Below are 21,303 nucleotides of genomic sequence, written 5' to 3'. Positions count from 1 at the left end.
ACCCTTGGCTGTTGAACAGCATTAATCTTGTGGAACCAGCGCTAAGTAGCCGCTGTCTCCAGACTGGGCAGTCTCCTTTCCACAGTTCGTACTGCAGCCTTAGAGAAAGGGAGTTCATGACTCCAAATGTGACCATGCATCCCTCAGGGATCACAACCAACAGTCTGGGGACATCTGAATTCTTTCTAGTAACCTCTCCATTCCCTATTTCTCTAATATGCACCTTAAAACCCACATCACAAACCAAGCTTTTGGTTGGCCTGCCCTCATAGTTTTATACAGCTTGTGTCAAACTGTGTCTAATAATGCTAATTAAAAGCATTATATAAATTTATTTAACCAGTCAGAAACACCTCAAAGCTATCTGAATTTTGTTGGCAGAAATTCAAAGGCAGCAAAAAAGGAACAAATAGCAATTAAGGCTCATTTATTCACAGAAGTTTCTAAAGTTTTTCCAGACAAAGTAAATCACATGGATCATACATTAGATAGCTGAAGAGCTTTGTTTCAGTGTCAATCATAACCCCCCATATTTTTCTATGAAAATGCTGATACAACATGACCTCATGCAAGTATGACAAAAAGACTACATGTTTCATTTAAGTTAGTTGCATTGCCACTCAAATCTCACATGCAAACGTTAGTAAGCAACTCCAATTGGATGTCCCAGCAATTTTCAAAAGCCTGTTTTCCATTCCAGTTTTAGACACCCAAAACCTTTGTATCTTGTGTTAAAATCCAATTTTGACAGGGATGATTATAAACTAGTATTGCAGAAAAGAAAAGTTGTTTGTTAAGTGAGAGTTTCCTTCACTTTGATAAGATAAAATGAACGAATTCATTGCACATAAAGATACTACTAACAATTATGACACCTGCCTAGAAATGACAATCTCCAAGAGAATGACATTATCACCTTTTTAATTAAAATGTTTATTTGCTGTATTCAAGCAAAAATTATCTAGGCCTCCTTAGTATCCTTTCATACCCAGTCTTGGAAGAACAATGTTATCAATTTCTAATACATGGTTCATACAACAGAAGTAGCTTGGAGTCTCTTACCCTTAAAGTTGGGGCCATGTTGAATTAAAGAGATTAACAGCTAGAAAGGCAAGATCACAAAACATTAGGTGGGCTTACTTAGCCAAAATACTGAAGATGTGACTCGCAGGCTCTGGTGGAACAGTGACAGCATCCCTACCTCTAAGTGAGGAAGCCTAAGCTCAAATCCAATCTGCTTCAAGGGGTCTAATAACAGTTCTGAACAGGTTGATTTTGAAAGAATATTTTATAACAAGATGTGACACCTGGAGAGCCCTTGTAGCACACTGGTAGTGTAGCTTTGTCTGAGCTAGAAGATCTAGGTTCAGATCCCTCCTGTCTCTGAGATGTGTCATAACACATATGAATAGGTTGATTTTTTAAAAAGTCTGACACCTTCTATGTTTGCAGTAATGGTTATCCAGAAATAGGTTTTTATTTTTGATGTTAAAGCTAAATTAGCACTACAAGTGTTCAATTACCCACATTGTAATTGAGGGATAATTTATCTAAAGGTTGGCTTGAAGACAGCCTAGAGAATGCTACCTTCTCATGAAGGTGAGTGGAAGTGGCCTGGAAGGGTTCTCTAGTTTCAATATATCTGGGTGTTTACGAGAAAGATTAAAAGCAGTTTGGATCTCATGTGGCTTGTTGCTCATTAAAGAGGTTGCCAGAGTAAATGATAGTCTTGAACCATATGGAATGAGGAGGCAGTTTAACGTCAGTTTAAATTCCGAAAAGAAACAGAGCTGGAAGATCGTCTAGTTTAAGGCCAGTGGAAGAACCTACATTGATCCTCCCAAGGAAAGAAACAAGGGCATAGCTTTTATAGTTCTTCAAACTAATCAGAACAAGGAGCTGAGGCATGAACAGTCACATGATGTTAAAGCTTACCTCCAAGAATATCGAAATCTGCAGAATTCGTGAAAACAGTACAGCATATTTACAGGTATTCCTACTTGAAGTCAATAACTTTAAGATTTATATATCTTATAAGAGAATCCTTGGTGGTCACAGTGCATTATCCAAACAGTCATCAATCATAATGTTAATAGCCCTTGCTTCATGTAATGCAATAATGTTTGTGCTTTGTTTGCAAAAGTGAAAACTCATGGTGTCATTCTATAAGTTAAATAAAGGTGCTCAGTTTTCTATTAACAGTCCCTAAACGGATCCAAAAAAATATGCATGAGTAAGCCATCATTGTGGAAGTTACATGTTAACTGACTTACTAATTTCTTATTGAAACTTGCTTGTATGCACAATGCAACACAAACTATGAAAACTCAAACCGGTTTCAGACAATCCAACTTCTCCTAGCAGGTACGTCAAGGAAAAAAATAAAAGTACTTCAAAAAGTGAAAAACCAGTCAGGCATAGAGAGAATGCAGCAAAGGCTGACTAAACTGATAGCAGGGACCGGAAATAACAAGGTAAACCTCAAGGTTGAATTTATTGAAGCATACATACAATTACAGAATGTTTTCAGCACTGGAGGTGATCATTTGGTCCATTATTTTGATGCAAAGTCACTGAAAGAGAAACTTACCTCGTCCCACTCTCCTGATCTTCCTGCATAGCCCTGAAAAGTATACATTTTCAAAAGTGACAACTGAATTTGCCACCAACATAAAGGCAATGCAATCCATTTCCTAAGCACTTGCTACAGAAAGATTTTCTTCACTTTGTCACTGGTTTGCTTGCCAATCACACTGGAACTTTCAACCAACACCCCCAAATCCTCTATTACCATCCTTTATCCTGTATGACCAGCAAGGCAGGTGTACCAGAGGGAGAGGTAAGACTGTGCCCTGGGAGCCCTCAACCTTAGAAGAAGGGTCAAACATCTGCAAGAAAACTTCTTACAGATTTTGGTCTATCACACCCCTTCAAGTGATGAATCAGTACTCAACATTTAACCCCACTTTCGTGAAAATCAAAGAGTAACAAGAGCACAAAATGTACTCTGGATAGGGACATTAATCCTTCAGAAGGACTACCCAGGTAGCATTAACACTGAGTTAGTCCTGAAAGACGCAGCTGGTCATTCTGGGCCTGTGCAGCTGATTAGAGAATTAACAAAAAAAAAAGAAAAAATCCAAAGCTATTTTATAGGTATATTAATGGCAAGAGAATAATCAGGAAAGAGTAAAGCACATTGGCAATGAGGAAAACCTGAGACTACAAGATGATTACAGGCAGGCTAGCCAGATGCTCTGAAAGTCAATAGTGTGATGCTGGAAAAGCACAGCAAGTCAGGCAGCATCCGAGGAGGAGAATTTATGTTTGGGGCAAGAACCTCTGAAGGTGGCAAATGGAATTTAATCCTAGAAAGTGTAAGATGATAGATTTGGATCGACTAACAAAGGAACATGAATATATGTTGAATTGTAGATCCTTAAAAAGTACGGAAGATCTGAAGGAATTGGAGTGCACATCCATAGATCCTTGAAGGCATTGGGACTGGTCGCTAAACTGGTTAAGAAAGCATACTTGATTAAACAAGGCATTGAATACAAAATCAAGGAGTTTTTGATGAAGCTGTGCATAATATCAGTTGGCCACAGCTAGAGTATTGTATGCAGTTCTGGTCACCACACTGAGACAAGGATGCAAGGGTGAAGGTGCAGGAAGGATTAACCAGGATATTGCCTTGGCTGGAACAATTCAGCTCTGAATGGAGACTAGATTACTAATAAGAAATCAACCCTGAGTTAAGAGAGCTGAGGGGTCATCTGATTGAGGTAAAGAAAATTCTGAAGAGCATAGACAAGGTAGATAGGGAGAATGTTTTCTCCGTCAATAACGGGGGGGCACAATTTCTAAGGTAAGGAGCAAGAATTTTAAAGGGAATTTGAGGAAACCTTTTTGTTTTTTTTTGTTTAACAGAGAGGACTATGGCTAACTGGAACTCAGTGCCTAATAGGGTGATTGAGGTAAGAACCCTAAAAATAGTTAAGTATTATTTAGATCAACACCCAAAACACCAAAGCGTACAAAACTACGAACAAAGAGCTGGAAAATTGAAATTGAATGGATGGATATTTGATAGTAAACACAAACACTGATGGGCTGAAGGACCTCTTTCTGTGCTGCAAAAGCTCTGACTCTGAGGTCACTGACCTCATCCTCATCGATTTATCTGTTGGGAATGCAAATGTACATGACAGTAATGGTAGGAGTGGTCACCATGCTTTTGACACCTGTGGCAGCTCATTCCATACAAGGACCATTCTCTGTATGAAAATGTTGGTATGTATGGAATAAGCTGCCAGAGGAAGTAGTGGAGGCTGGCATAATTACAACATTTAAAATATATCTAGATGGGTACATGAATAGGAAGGATTTAGAGGGATATGGGCCAAATGTTGGCAAATGGGACTAGATTAATTTAGGATATCTGGTCAGCACTGACAAGTCGAACCAAAGGGTCTGTTCCCATGCTGTACAACTCTATGATACTCTCCTGTGTTGTGAGATTCAACCACTGTGCTATATGGCTTAGATCCTAAAGATGCAGCAGCTAAGAACTAGGCAACGTAAGGCTGAAACTTCGACCCTCATGCTTGGGCATAGGCTTCAAGCCAGGGACCAAGCCTGATTCGAGGAAGAGTGAAAGAAAGTATGGAAGAAGCTGCATATTTAATATAATACAAATCTGGTGAAGTTACTGTAGATCACATACATGCCAAACAGCAGGAATAGCACACTACGGGAACAACGACAAGCAATCCCACAAAAGAAGGTTGCTTTGTAACTGTCCCTTTCGTCAAACTGTGGTAGATTCCAATATGACAATGCAAAAAAGAGATTTGCAACCAACTTTAGCCAAACATGACAAGTGGATGATCCATCAGTGCGTCAATCATGGCTCAGTACTTAACACACTCACTTCAAAGTCATAAACTTGCGTGTTCAAGTCTTATTCCAGGTCTCAACGATAAAAACCAACTATGACATTCTGTGGCAACAATGATTGAAAGTCACACTGTCGGAGGTGATATCTCTCTGATGTTACAGTCAGATTTGATTTGCTTTCTTAGATGGACATTGAAATATTGGGACTTTTCTAAGGATAGGGGAGTTAACAAAAAACAGATTATGTGGCCATCATAATTTTACTTGTAGGAGTTTTTTGTATGGAAACTAGCTGCAGTCTTTCCTACATTACAACCTCAACTACACTTCTGAAAGTATTTTGTTTGAGTGTGATTGACTTTGAGGCATCGGGTAGCCATGAAAGACCTTCTATAAATACCAGTCTACTTTTGTTTCAAATCACAACCTCCTCCTCAAGTTCCAAAAGTCAATTTAATACACCAAGAAAGGAAATTAACAGTAGTTTAATAAAACCTGCAGGACACCCCAACAATTTCCCAGCAGTGGTGCTGATTTCTTGGCTCCTTAAATCAGCCAATGCCACTAGTTGGCTATTTCAAAACAGCTACAATGCTGCCATCTACCCAATAATGTGTAAAATTGTCCAGGTACCTCCTATCCATGAATAGCAGATCAAGCTCAATCCAACCAAATACCACTCAATTAGACTACACTGAATCAGCAAAGAAATAAAAGAAAATGCTATCAAATGATACTTACTCAAGAAAACCCGCTTATTCATGTGGAGAGATTTACAAGCCATCATTTCTCCAGATCCCATTAAAAAAAGGATAAAGAGCTAAACTTCAGGGGTGAGGTGAGATGACAGTGTCTTCTAACAAGTTCAAGACGGCATTCAAATGAATGAGACATCAAAAAGTCCTTGTAAAACTTAATTTATGGAAAATCAATGGAAATCTCTCCACAGACACAAGGAAGATCAGCTTCAGTTGTTGTTGGAAGCCAACCTACACTGAGGGCTCCTCTGAGAAGTGATTAAGGCTCATTCATCTTTGACTGCTTCGATTACATTCTCTCCATTCTAAGGTAAGAAATGGTGATGCTCCCTGATGACTACACAGCATTCATAACTCCTCAGACACTACAGCAGTCCATGCCCACAAGCAGCAAGGTATGGACAATATTCAGGCTTGATTTGAATGTTAGGTGGAATGTGCACCCTGCAAAAACCAGGCGCTGACCACTTCCAATAGGAAGAGATTCTGATCATTTCTACCTAGCATTCAACCACACCATCAGCACTGGATTTCCCCACCAGTAATGTCCAGTGTGACCACCAAAGACCTGGGGACCACCTTAGCTGGATCAGCTACATACTTATACAGTGGTTACAAAGCAGGTTCGAGACTCAATTTCAGCAGCATGTAATTCACCTCTTAATTCCTCAAAACCTGATCCACACTTACAACTCAGAAGAGACCTGGAACACTCTCCTACATAGCTGGTGAAGTACAGTTCCAATACTCAAAGCATATCATCCAAAAGCTAAAAGCCACTTCACTGGCCCTCCATTCACCATTTTAAACATTTATGTTCCAGCTGTAAACCAAAGCTGCAGCATATACCATTTACAAGATGCATTGCAGCAGCTTGCCAATGATTTGATAGTACATCTAAAACTCATTGATCTCTACCACCTAGAACGTCATGGACAGCAGACATATGGGAATACACTCCACCAAAGTTCCTCCAAATCATGCACTGCCTGACTTGGAAATATGGATGTTGTTTCATTGCCGTTGGATCAAAACCCTTCAACTCCTTACCCAACAACTCCTAGTCAGTACCTTTACCTCGTAGACTACAAATGATTCTACACAAAAGCTCACTACCACCTCCTCAAGGACAATTAGCTTGGGGAATAAATGCTATCCTTGCCAATGAAGCCTACATCCCATCATGGAACAAAACACTAACAATTCCAAAAAGGCCAAATGCATACACTTTTAAGAATTGAACATAAAATTCGACCAAGGACATAAAGACTAACTCAGCTGAAATAGCAAAACAAAATACAACTCCAAGACTCTGGTGCACAGGTATGTAGCAAATTCAGATGGCAATAAAAATAAAAAGCAGTCCTATACAATGTTTGTCTTGACTACATTCACTGTTGTATGAATAAACCCAAGCAAAAGACCAAAGTACAAGATGTGATACATCAAAAGTTGAAATTAACAGATCAGATGACAGAATAAATTAAGAACTAGCAATAGGAAGTGGTAACAATGAAAATAAATAAGTTGAAATCAACAGAATTCTTTCACTTTCTCTGGAAAGGATTAAGACACAGTTTTCAAGAAGGTTAGAATATAACAGCAGACATGTACTGCTAAGGCTGCATAAGGCTCTGGCCAGACCATATTTAGAATACCAATTTTGGGTTCCTATCAAGAAAGGATTTGCTGACTTTGGAGGTGGTCTACGAGGATGGTCCCAATGATTAATGGCTTGTCATATGAGGGACGACTAAGGACTCGAGATTGTACTTGACAGAATTTAGAAGGATGAAGGGGAATCTCATAAACCCGAGAAACCCAGATAGAGTGGATATAGAGAAGATGATTCCAGTAGGAGGAGGGACTAGGACCCAAAGACGTTGTCTCAAAGTGAAGGAACAACCCTTTAGAACAGAGATAAGGAGGAATTTCTTCAGCCCAAGGGTACTGAATCTGTGGAACTGTTTGCTGCAGAAGTTTGTTGAGGCCAAGTTATTGAGTGCATCTAAACATAGATAAGTAGGTTCTTTGTCTGTAAGGAATCGAATGTTACAGGGAGAAAGCAGGAGAATGGGATTGAGAAGCACATCAGCCATGACTGACAAGCAGAGTCGATGTGATGGGCCAATAGCCGTAAATCTGCTCCTATCTCTCATGTTCTTAACATCTCTGCTGATCACAAAAATAATTTGCAAGAGCATGTCAAATAACATAACAAATGGATTTAATACTCCTGTTCAAAAACAGGACACTGTCTTTTGTTCTAAGATTTTTTTCAAGGGCTGCAGGCATAGCTCATAAGGTCAGCATTTGTTCCTAAACTCCAAGTGCTTTTGAGAAGGAGGTGCTTGTGAACACTATCTTCTTGAACTGTTATGTGTGGTATGTACATCCACAGTGCTGTCAGTCAAGTGGTGCTCCACAAGGGTCAGTGTTAGGACCACAACTCTTACCTTTATACATTAATAATCTAGATGAAGGAACTGACGGCACTCTGGCCATGTTTGCAGATAATACACAGATAGGTAGAGGGACAGGCAGCATTGAGGAGGCAGGGAGGCTGGAAAAGGATTTAGACATGTTAGAAGAGCGTGCAAGGAAGTGGCAGATGGAATACAATGAGCTAAAGTGTGAGGTCATGCACTTTGGTAGGAAGAATAAAGACATGGACTATTTTCTAGATGGGGAGAAAATTCAGAAATCTGAAGTGCAAAGGGATTTGGGAGTTCTAGTCCAGGATTCTTTCAAGGTAAACTTGCAGGTTGAATCAGTAGTTAGGAAGTCAAATAAAATGAAGGCATTTATTTTGAGATGAATAGAACATAAAAGTAGGGACGTACTTGAGGCTTTGTAAAGCTCTGGTCAAACCACATTTAGAGTATTGCGAGCAACTTTGCATCCCATATCTCAGGAAGGATGTACTGGCCCTGGAGCAGGTCCAGGGGAGGTTAACAAGAACAATCCCAGGAATGAAAGGCTTAAAGTATGAGGAATGTTTGAGGACACTGGGTCTATTCTCGATGGAGTTTAGAAGGAGGAGGGGATATCTAATTCAAACATACAGAATACTGAACAGCCTATACAGAGTGGACATTGGGAAGGTGTTTCCATTGATAGGAGAGACTAGGACCTGAGATCACTGCCTTAGAGTAAAGGAAAGACTTATTAGAACAGAGGTATGGAGAAACTTCTTCAGCCAGAGAGTGGTGAATCTATGAAACCCATTGCCACAGAAGCTGGAGGCCAGATCATTGAGTATATTCAAGACAGAGATAAATAGGTATTTGATTGTCATGGAGTTTAAGGCTTACAGGGAGAAATCAGGAGAATAGTTTCTCAAAACCAATCAGCCATGAATGAATGGTGGAGCAGACCCAATGTATCAAATGGCCTAATTTCTGACTCTATAGCTCATGGTCTAGTCAGGTTGTTCCAGGCTTCCGGCACCATGGCACAAAGGAACAGTAATATAGTTCTAAGTAAAGATGGTGTGTGGCTTAGAAGGGAACTTGGAAGTTGCATGCAAACTGCAGCAGAGACACATGGCAACAGACCATTCAGTCCAACTATTCCATGCCAACCATGTTCCCAATCTAAACTAGCCCCATTTGCGTGCGTTTGGAAGGGTATGGGCCAAATCTTTCCTATTCACGTAGTTATCCAAACGTCTTTTAAAAATAACAACTGCACCTGCATCTACACTTCCTCTCAAGGTTCAATCTCCACATGAATCACTATGTAAGAAAAAAAAAGTGACCCCTCATGCCCTCTTTGAAACTTTCTTCTCACCTTAAAAATACACCTCTAGTTTTGAACTCTCCTACCCGAGAGGAAAAGCCCTTCCTTTCCACCTTATCTATGCCCCTCGTGATTTTATAAACCTCTAATTAAGGTCACTCCTCATCCACTTAAGCTCCAGTGAAAAATCCCAGCCTATTTTTATCATGCAAACCTTTCATTCCTGGTAAATCTTTTCTGAACCCTCTCTAGTTTAACAACAACATTCCTACAACAGGGCAACCAGAACTGCACACAGTACTCCAAAAAGGGCCTCACCAACACCCTGTGCAACCTCAACACGACATCCCAACTCATTTATTCAAAGGACTGAAAATGAAGGAAAGCATGTTAAACACTATCACCACTCTGTGACACAAATTTCAAAGAATTTCATACACTCACGCCTCAGTTTGTGTTCTACAACACCATCCAGGGCCCTACCATTAAACTCGCCATTGTTTGTTCCATCAGAATGCATTACGTCACATTTATCCAAATTAAACTCCATCTACCACTACTCAGCCCATTAACCCAATTGATCAAGATCTTTTTGTAATCTTAGATAACCTTCTTCACTGTCCACTATACCATCAAGTTTGCAGATGACACCAAAGTTAAGATGAGCAAGGCAGCCTTTGTGTGGAGCCGCAGAAAATGGGGGAGATACTAAATGAGTATTTTGCATCAGGATTTACTGTAGAAAAGGGTATGGAAGATGTAGACTGTAGGGAAATAGATGGTGACATCTTGCAAAATGTCCTCATTACAGAGGAGGAAGTGGTGGATGTCTTGAAACGGTTAAAGATGGATAAATCCCCAGGACCTGATTAGGTGTACCCGAGAACTCTGTGGGAAGCGAGAGAAGTGATTGCTGGGTCTCTTGCTGAGATATTTGTATCATCGATAGTCACAGGTGAGGTGCTGGAAGACTGGAGGTTGGCAAACGTGGTGCCACTGTTTAAGAAGGGCGGTAAAGACAAGCCAGGGAACTATAGACCGGTGAGCCTGACCTCTGTGGTGGGCAAGTTGTTGGAGGGAATCTTGAGGGACACGATGTACAAGTATTTGGAAAGGCAAGGACTGATTAGGGATAGTCAACATGGCTTTCAGCGTGGGAAATCATGTCTCACAAACTTGATTGAGTTTTTTGAAGAAGTAACAAAGAGGATTGATGAGGACAGAGCAGTAGATGTGATCTATATGGACTTCAGTAAGGCATTCGACAAGATTCCCCACGGGAGACTGATTAGCAAGGCTAGATCTCACAGAATACAGGAAGAACTAGCCATTTGGATACAGAACTGGCTCAAAGGTAGAAGAAACAGGGTGGTGATGGTGGAGGGTTGTTTTGCAGACTGGAGGCCTGTGACCAGTGGAGTGCCACAAGGATCGGTGCTGGGTCTTCTACTTTTTGTCATTTACATAAATGATTTGGATGCGAGCATAAGAGGTACAGTTAGTAAGTTTGCAGGTGACACCAAAACTGGAGGTGTAATGGAGAGTGAAGAGGGTTACCTCAGATTACAACAGGATCTTGACCAGATGGGCTAATGGGCTGAGATGTGGCAGATGAAGTTTAATTCAGATAAATGCGAGGTGCTGCATTTTGGGAAAGCAAATCTTAGCAGGACTTATACACTTAATGGTAAGGTCCTCAGGAATGTTGCTGAACAAAGAGACCTTGGAGTGCAGGTTCATAGCTCCTGGAAAGTGGAGTTGCAGGTAGATAGGATAGTTTGGCATACTTTTCTTTATTGGTCAGGTACTGAGTACAGGTGTTGGGAGGTCATGTTGCGGCTGTACAGGACATTGGTTAGGTCACTGTTGGAATAGCATGTGCAATTCTGGTCTCCTTCCTTTCGGAAAGATGTTGTGAAACTTGAAAGGGTTCAGAAAAGATTTATAAAGATGTTGCCAGGGTTGAAGGATTTGAGCTCCTGGAGCTCTTTTCCCTGGAGTGTCGGAGACTGAGGGGTGACCTTATAGAGGTTCACAAATTATGAGGGCAAGGATAGGATAAATAGGCAAAGTCTTTTCCCTGGGGTTGGGGAGTCCAGAACTAGAGGGCATAGGTTTAGGATGAGAGGGGAAAGATGTAAAAGAGACCTATGGGGCAACTTTTACGCGCAGAGGGTGGTACGTGTATGGAATGAGCTGCCAGAGGAAGTGGTGGAGGCTGGTACAATTTAAGAGGCATTTCGATGGGTATATGAATGGGAAGGGTTGGGAGGGATATGGGCTGGGTGCTGGCAGGTGGGAATGGATTGGGTTGGGATATCTGGTCGACATGGATTGGTTGGACCGAAGGGAGTGTTTCCATGCTGTACATCTCTATGACTCCTATATTCTCATTCACATCATTCACATAAATGACAAACAAAACTGGACTGAATACTGATCCCTGTGGTACACTGCTGGTCACTAATCCAAAAATCCCTCCACCACCAGCATCAGTATCAGATGTTCAAGCCGATTTTTGCATCCGATTGACAAGCTCACCCTGAATCCCGTGTGATCTAACTTTAGATCAGTGGCTCAGTGGTTAGCACTGCTGCCTTGCAGCGCCAGTGACCCAGGTTCAATCCCAGCCTTGGGCGACTGTCTGTGTGGGTTTCCTCCCACACTCCAAAGATGTGCAGGTCAGGTGAATTGGCCATGCTAAATTGCCCATAGTGATAGCTGCATGAGTAGGGGTATGGTTATGGGTGGGTTACTGTTTGGAGAGTCTGTGTGGATTTGTTGGGCCAAAGTGTTTCCGCACCGTGGGGAATCTAATCTAATCTAATCTAATCTTTACTGATTAGTCTACAACGCAGAACCTTGTCTTTCCTAAAGTCAAGCTCGAGGTACTGAAAAGGTCAGTCATTCACAACACGTTTCACAGTAGACAATCAGTCGCTCACACAGGCTGGAGAAGGAAACAGGGAACCAATATTACAATTACAAGTCATACATTGGAATGTACAACTTTCAAAACTCCAAACTAGGACTAGGGAGGGGCTTCCCCCGATGTCAACTCACTCACCAACTGGATCCCAACAATACTATTTGGAGTTGGGGGCAGGGGGGGGTGTGAGTAGAGACTAAAACCGCCCACCTTGAGGGGGAAACAGAAAGAGTGACGGACGCAGGGAGATGCACTGCACTTGCGCGGCCTCGCAGGGCACGCCGGGAGTTGTAGTTCCCCGTGTCGCGCCTCTTACGACAAAGGCGCTCCGTGGAAACTACACTCCCCATAACGCATGCGCAACTGGCTTCCCGGTCCGCTGGCGGAACCGATGATTTTAATTCTGCCCGTGACCGACCGCCCGAGCCCCCCCCCGCCAATAAAAACCACACCGTCTCACCTTCTTCACGGGTTTATGCGACGCGACAGCACCGCCGTCGTTGTTGAAGACGACCAGAGAAGGTTCTTTCGGCGCTGCCGCCTTGCTGAGAGGGTACCTCTCGGTGTCAGCCTTGGTTTTCTCGCCGCTCTGCGCTCGCTCGGCGTTGGCGTTCTCCTTCACCTCCTTGGCCTTCAGAGCCTCCCTCACGTCCTTGGTCTCCACCGGCTCGGGGGCTCCTTTATTCAGCAGTTCGGCCATCGTCGTCTCTCCCGGCTCCCCGGTACTAGCAGCACAACTCCGCCGCCGCCGACTTTCCAGCTCCGTTTGACTCGAGTGCGGGGGCTGGCGCAGCGACGAAGGGGGACAGCCTGGAGTGTTGACGTTAAAGGACGGCCCGCCCCCACTTTCCTGTACGCATGCCCCGCCCCCTTCTCGTGCCTGTCCCGCCCGCTTGGGTGCATGCCCCGCCCCCTTCTCGTGCCTGCCCCCGCCCCGCCCCGTCTATTGTCCCGCCCGCTTGGGTGCATATCCTGCCCCGCCCCGTCTATTGTCCCGCCCGCTTGGGTGCATGTCCCGCCCCCTTCTCGAGCCTGCCCCTGCCCCTGCCCCGCCCCGTCTATTGTCCCGCCCGCTTGGGTGCATGTCCCGCCCCCTTCTCGAGCCTGCCCCTGCCCCGCCCCGTCTATCGTCCCGCCCACTTCGGTGCATGCTCCGCCCCTGCAGCGCAACCCTCGCCCCGTCCCATACTTGCCCCGCCCCGTTCCGCGCAATCCCCGCCCCCCTCAAGTATTTCCCACGCCCCTCAGAAAATGGCCCTTCAGCCCTTCTCTTCAAGCATGCTCCAGCATCCAACATGATCCTGGCTGCTCATCAGACTTTGGTAGCCTGTTCTCACTTTTGAATTGGAGATGCTGGTGTTGGACTGGGGTGAACAAAGTTTAAAAAATCACACAACACCAGGTTATAGTCCAACAGGTTTAATTGGAAGCAATCGCTTTTGGAGCACCGTTTCTGCACAACTACCTGATGAAGGAGCATCACTCCAAAAGCTAGTGCTTCCAATTACACCTGTTGGACTATAACCTGGTGTTGTGATTTTTAACTCCCTTTCGAAGTAACTCCACAGAGGCCGGTATCCCATCACCAAGTCAGCCTTTATTGGCACATGACAACTCTCTTGACACTGATCCAGCTTCCTCCGAGCCAGCTCTGAGTGAACAAAACCTCTGACACAAAAACAGAAGTCGCTGGAAAAGTTCAGCAGGTCTGGCAGCATCTGCAAAGAGAAATCAGAAAACATTTCAGGTCTGGTGACCCTTCTGAGAACGGTTCTCCAGACCCAAAATGTGAACTCTGATTTGTCTTCACAGATGCCAGACCTGCTAAGCTTTTCCAGCAACTTCTGTTTTTGTTTCCAATTTACAGTATCCATCTTTTGGTTTTCAAAATCATAGAATCTATAGTGTGGAAACAGGTCATTTGGCCTGACAAATGCACATCTACCCAGACTCATTCCCCTACTATCCCTACATTTCCCCTGACTAATGCACCTAACCTCCACATCTCTGAACAGATTAGATTCCCTTCAGTGTGGGAACAGGGCCTTTGGCCAAACAAGTTCACACCGACTCTCTGAAGAGTAACCCACCCAGCCCCATTCCCCTACATTTACCCCTGACTAATGCACCGAACACTATGGACAATTTAGCATAGCCAATTCACCTCACCTGCACATCTTTGGACTGTGGGAGGAACCCAGAGGAAACCCACATAGACACAGGGAGAATGTCCAAACTCCACACAGTTGCCCAAGGTGGGAATTGAACCTGGGTCCCTAGCACTGTGAGGCAGCAGTGCTAACCACTGAGCCACCGTGCTTCCCAGCACTATGGGCAATTTAGCATAGCCAATTCACCTAATCTGCACATTTTTGGGCTGCAGAAGGAAATTTAAGAAGATTAAAAAAAACAAACCTCATGCCCTGAAGAAAACCATCACTCTTACTTAGCAAAGTCTTGTGTCTGCCATTGTCATCCTGATGCCATTTCACCCCACCCCCCATCGCCACCATCCCAAGATGTGGGAACATTAGATTTAACCTATTGCAGTGTCTTCTCCCTATTAGCAACTCTGCGGAGCCTATCCCTATAGTTGCATGAGGGGTGGTCCTATAATCAAATAGGAATCGGGATAGTTTGGTATCTAGTGACTATTGTAGACTATTTCTTTAAACCTGCCCTCAAAGTTTGAACTGCTCTTTCAGCCACACCATTGGATGATGGATTGAAAGGAGCTAAACTCACATGACGAATATCATTTGACTTCAGGAAATTTCCTACTGGTAAACGATGGCCTGTTGTCTGCGACCAATACTTCTAGGATTCCGTGTTTTGCAAAAGATGCTCGCAGCTTTTCATTGTCCCCATGTTTGATGAATGAACTCTATGCATATCCAACCACTTTACGTGTGCATCCAAAATGACTGAGAACATAGAGCCCATGAAAGGATCTGCATAATCCACATGTATCTTGGTCCAGGGTTTACTTGGCCATTCCCATGAATGTGGGGGAGCTGCTGGCGGTAGTAGAACATAGAACAATACAGTGCAGAACAGGCCCTTCAGCCCTCGATGTTGCGCTCACATAGTTGTCCTTGTTCGCACTCTGGGCACTGCCCACCAATGTGGCTAAATCTGTATCCAATCCCGGCCACCAGACAAAACCTCTCACCAACATTTCCATTTTGGAAACCCCTGGATGACCCTGGTGGAGATCAGCGGTATCTGGCAGTGACCTTAACTCAAGATAATCACTTTTGCTCCCCATACTAATAAGCCATCCACTACTGTGCAACAGTCCCTCCAGGTCCAAAAACATTTCAATTCTGGTTTTGATGGCCCTTTGGTTTCCCCCATCAGCACCAGCGGTTTCAGATATGCCAGGGCCAGATCTTGCTGCATTCAAAGTATAATATTGTCAGCTGTGACAGGAAGAGTGTCAGAAGATTTAAAATTATTATGGCCTGTTTCAGTGGCAGTACCACCAGGTGGTGTATCTATCTGTCAGCGGTAGGCGGCTCAATATATCCACATTTGCTACTTGCTCCCAGTATTGCCAACCCTGGCCCACGTAGATCACTTGGATTGCCTGGAACATACATTTTTTTCCCTTCTAGTGTTAGGTCAGTTAGTCAGAGGGAAATGGATCTGGGTGGATTACTCTTCAGAGGGTCGGCGTGGACAGGTTGGGCCAAAGGGCCTGTTTCCACACTGTAGGGAATCTAATCTAATCTAATCTAATCTAAAGCGTACATCCATCTGGGAGAAACATCTAAGGTCTATGTCCAAGTTCTTGAAGTGCTCATTACTGGTCTTCCCGGTTATTAGTGCATCATTTAGATAAATGGCAAATTGGGTAGACCTTATATAATGTTGTCTATCATCCACTGAAAAAAATTGTGCAGGCTGATGATAATCTTTTCAGTTAAGAATAAATTATGTTTTGCTCAATGTCGAGTAGTTTGCGGCATCAAATTGCATCTGGAACACTGCACCTCACACTTACCTTTAAAATAAGAAACAGTTAGGGTCTAGGCTACCTTCTCAATATTTTTTTGAGGGGCTTGTGGTTCAGTCCATAACAAACCTTTATGAGGCTATGATTCATATCATCGTTGTATAAATTCTGTGGTGAATTGAGAGATGTTTGGAGTACTCACTTAAGTGTATTCAATTTCTATGCTGCTCCTTAACTGCAGTTGTGTCTCCTGAAACATAATATTACTTATACAGGCCCCAGTGCTATGATGATCTTTTATGATTTGTTTCTTCACAGTTTACAACAATGAAAACTCTCGATTCCTGTTCATTGACCCCTTTTGTGCTTCCAACATTTTAATTAAGCCAGGCTGATGATTCACATACATTGAGTACGGAGAAAGTCAGAGAAGCAATTGTGTATTCTGCTCTATAAATAGTATTTCAGTCTTGTATGTTCAAGATGGCGGTGCCAGCCCAGTAGGTAGTATTCAAGCTGAGCCTATCCACTGCAGGCCAGCCACATTGTTTTTCTCTCGCTCTCTTCTTTTTGTCTTTTTTTCTTTTTCTTTCCTTCATCTTCCTGATGGCATGGGTAGGCCAGGGCAGTGTTGGCGGAGTTTACTGGCTTCGTAGGCCTGATGTGAGGACTCCTGGAATGGGGTTAGAGTATCACCTGCAGCAATGATTTGGAGCTGCCGGTGTTGGACTGGGGTGTACAAAGTTAAAAATCATACAACACCAGGTTATAGTCCAACAGGTTTATTTAGAAGCACTAGCTTTCAGAGCGCTGCTCCTTCATTGGGTGATTGTGGAGACTAAGATTGTAAGCCATCAAACTGACCATGGACTACTCTCTACTATCTGTCTCATTCTTGGACACATGCATCTCCATCAAGGAAGGTCACCTCAGCACCTCACTCTACCGCAAACCCACAGATAACCTCATGTTCTCCAGCTTCCACCCGAAACATATTAAAACAGCCATCCCCTACAGACAGGATCTGTTCAGATGAGGAGGAATGTGACGGGCACTTGGAAGTACTCAGGGATGCCCTCATAAGAACAGGGTATGATGCTCAACTCATCGACCACCAGTTCTGACGTGCCGCAGTGAGGAACCGTAATGACCTCCTCAGGAGACAGACACGAGCTGCACCGACAAGGTACTCTTCGTTGTCCTGTACTTCTCACAACCTGCAACACATTATCAATGAGGATGAGCACCTCGTCAAGACCTTCCCCACACCTCCACTTCTCACCTTTAAACAGCCACCAAACCTCAAACAGATCATTGTTCGTAGCAAACTACCCGGCTTTCAGGACAATACCATACAACCTTGTCATGGTAGACACTGTAAGACGTGTCAGAGTGTTGACATGGATACCACCATTACACGTGGAGACACCTCCCACCATGTATGTGGCAGGTACTCATGTGACAGAGCCAACATTGTCTACCTCATAGGTTGCAGGCAAGGATGCCCTGAGGCATGGTACATTGGCGAGACCAAACAGAGGCTATGGCAACGGATGAATGGACACTGCACAACAATCAATATACAGGAGTTTTCCCTCCCAGTCGGAGAACACTTCAGCGGTCCGTGACATTCGACCTTGGACCTTCGGGTGACAATCCTCAATGGTGGACTTCGGGACAGGCAGCAGGGGCTGAGAGCTAAGTTCAGTACCATGGGGAGGGCCTCAACTGGGACCTTGGGTTCATGTCACACTACAGGTGACCCCACTGCACTACACACACACACACTCAGACCCTCTCTCATATGCTCACAAATTTCCCACACAAATCCTCTCATAGACACTCATAACCACCCCCCCCCCCCCCCCCCCCAACACACGTTCACATGCACATACACATAAGTTTGTGGGGTGAATTTGTACTTGCAGAATTACATTTTACTTTGCTCAAAAACTGCATAAATCCATGTATGATTCTGTAAATCCATTTTTTAGATTAGAATCATTGTGGCACAGACAGCCTCACAGGGAGCTAACACCTTCAAGACCTTAGCTTGGCCGAAATGATACCATTTGTTACAGTTCACTTGAGAATGTAACTTCTAAAAAAAGTTTGGCAATTCACATATGAAAGAACTGAAACCAACATGGTCATTCTAAAAGATGAGAGACTTAACAAACAATCTGAGTCTTTTTCAATGTATAATTTCAGTTACATCACACTGTAAACTTTTGCTATAAACTCTGTGTCTTACAATCTTATTCTCCACAATCACCTGATGAAGGAGCAGCGCTCCGTAAGCTAGTGCTTCCAAATAAACCTGTTGGACTGTAACCTGGTGTTGTGTGATTTTCAGCCTGCAGCAATGGCAGAGTGGGGACTCCTGGGTGTGTTAGGCCCAGAGCATGGAGTCTTGCAGCAGCAGCAATGAGTCATTAACTGCGTTGGTGTTGGTACCCAGAGTGGAAGCTCCCGGCTGTGCTAGGTCCAGAGTGGACACCTTGCAGTAGTTCCGGAACTGCTTTTGGGATCCCGGCTGGTGAATATGAATTTGATTTAAATACGTTTTTTCTTCTTTTGTATCTCAAAATGGCCCTGGATTGTGGTGACAGATCACTTTCACTGTATCTCCCTAGAGAGATGTGACAATAAATCATTCATTCATAAACCATTCATGTCAGTCCTAAATGATTTACACCCACATCTTTACACCATTGATTCTTGGTTCTGGAGTCCCTCAGAGATCGAGAACATTCTTTGCTTACCCTGTCCAATCCTGTCAGAATTTGATAGTTTCTGTAAGATGCCCTCTCATTTTCTAAACTCCAGTGAATATAGTCCTAACCAATCCAGTCTCTCTTCATATGTCAGTCCCAGCATTCCAGGAATCTGTCTGGGAAACCTTTGTTGCACTCCCTGCATAGCCAGCTATCCTTCCCCAGGTATGGAAACCAAACGTTGCCAGTCCCCTGTGTGTGGTGTCCATGCATTTGTTCTGTCCCTCTGGTAAACTTGCCCGTTTCATTGGAAAACCTTTAGCATTTACATAGCTTTTTTCACCACCACTGAATTCTTTTTAAAAAAAAATTTATTCACAAAATTTAGGCATCGCTAATTAAGCCAATATTTTGAGAGTTTGGAAGGTGCGGTCTCCGGTGGGTTGGTGAATTTCTACAATTGAGAGTGTGGTGCTGGAAAAGAACAGCAGGTCAGGCAGCATCCAGGAGCAGGAGAATCAACATTTCGGGCATAAGCCCTTCATCTTTGTCCTGGATGATGTCAAGATTGTTTTTGTGTTTCAGAGCAGCACTCTTCCAGGAAGGTGAGGGGTATTCCGTCACACTCCTGATTTGTACCTTGTGGATAGTAGACAGGTTTTGTGGAGTCAGGAAGTGAGTTACTTTTTTTTTCTTATAACCCATACACTACCGCCTAACTGTGGTAGCGCTTATATTTTCCCCCACACCCAGCTTGTGTGTGTGCAGGTGTGAGACACAGTGAAAGACAACAGGTGTACACATCTTTGTTCTATTTTCACCACCAGGAAGAAAGGAGACACCCATGTGGCCAGTGTCAAGCCCTTCTCAGAGAATAATGCTGCGTGATCAAATACTGAGGGGGGAGGGCAGGGATCAAATCAGAGTTGGAGGGGGAAATAATACACTCCACTCCCTGTAGTGCCCACCTTTCCCTGAAAATCTTGAGGGTTTTGGTGGACACCGTGTGCTCCTTCTCCAGTGACACCCAGGCTCTGACATAACGACGGAAGAGGAGCAGGCTGTCGGCCATAATGACCCCCTCCACAGCCCACTGCCTGGACCTGTGTGTGACCAGTTTGGCCAGGCCCAGGAGCAGCTCCACGAGGAGGTCTTCAGACCTGCCCTCCCCACTCTGTAGCGGGTGCCCAAAAATCAAAAGTGTGGGACTGAAGTGCAACCAAAAACAGAGGAGCAGGTTTTTAAGGAAATCAAAAAGGGAGGCAAGCACCCACACCCAATATACACATGATCCACGGACTCCACAGCACCACAGAACAAGCAGTTGGGCTGGGTGTCCATGAACCACCACAATCTGTGGTTGCAGGGGATCCCTGCATGCATCACCCTCCACCCCAGATCCTCAAGAGAAAGGGGGAGGATTCCCACATCGAGAGCCCTCCACTGGGAATCTCCACCACTCAGTGAGGAGGTGAGTTGCTCACTGCAGGTTCCCAGCCTCTGACTTGCTCTTGTAGTCACAGTATTTGCATGGCTAATCCAGTTGAGTTTCTGGTCAATGGTGATGCCTAGGATTTTGATAGTGGGGGGATTCAGTGACAGTAATGCCATTGAATGGCAAGAAGTGATGGTTAGCCCCTCTATTGTTGAAGATGGTTATTGCCTGGCATTTGTGTGGCACATTTTTTGCAAACTGTCAGCCAAAACATGAATGTTTTTCAAGTCTTGCTGCATTTGGATATGAGTTGCTTCAGTATCAGAGGGATCATGAATGGTACTGAACAGTATATGTGGTCAGTGGTGTCAGCCATGAGTATCAAAGGTAGTCAATGAGATATTAGTCAAGTTGGCTGCTTTTTCCTGCATAGTATAATTGGTATCCCATACTGCATCACCACTAATTAAATACCTTTGAGCAAATACCTTTGCTCACACCTATGTTATGGGAAATTTGGCATTGGGATTTTTCAAGGGAATGCCTCTTCTATTCACTGTCCATCTAGGTTCTTTAAAGGAGAGGACTGCTAACAGCAAAAAAACATTCTGGAAGTCTTAGTTGATTGACATGAATGGAAGTCTGAAAGTTGGCTGAGAGGATGATGTGACTCCACCAGGTAACTTCTGAGCTTAAGTTGCTTTAAAATCTACCAGGCCACAATCAGTGTTTCTCACTTCATGAGGGCCAATTGCCTGGTCCCAGCAACCCATTTATGCATAGCAAGCTGCCACAGATCACAATGGGACAAGCAGCTAATTTCTTTTGGGTGGCTGGTAATGTTGACTGAGGGACAAACACTGGTC

At 43.9% G+C, this 21,303-nt stretch overlaps 1 protein-coding gene across 1 annotated transcript in view; it reads right to left on the bottom strand.

Annotated features, from left to right (window-relative positions):
• Positions 1–13,159, bottom strand: part of LOC140467433 (S-adenosylhomocysteine hydrolase-like protein 1) — a 96,033-nt gene extending 82,874 nt beyond the window's left edge. Inside the window, exon 1 of the mRNA XM_072563786.1 lies at positions 12,788–13,159. Coding sequence (XP_072419887.1) covers positions 12,788–13,027 — 240 coding nt within the window. The 5' untranslated portion in view covers positions 13,028–13,159. The remainder of the gene's footprint in view (positions 1–12,787) is intronic.
• Between the last annotated feature and the right edge of the window lie 8,144 nt (positions 13,160–21,303).

The sequence above is a fragment of the Chiloscyllium punctatum genome, chromosome 45, assembly GCF_047496795.1.
Source record: "Chiloscyllium punctatum isolate Juve2018m chromosome 45, sChiPun1.3, whole genome shotgun sequence".
Classification (NCBI taxonomy): domain Eukaryota; kingdom Metazoa; phylum Chordata; class Chondrichthyes; order Orectolobiformes; family Hemiscylliidae; genus Chiloscyllium; species Chiloscyllium punctatum.
This window is presented reverse-complemented; position numbering and strand designations above follow the sequence as displayed.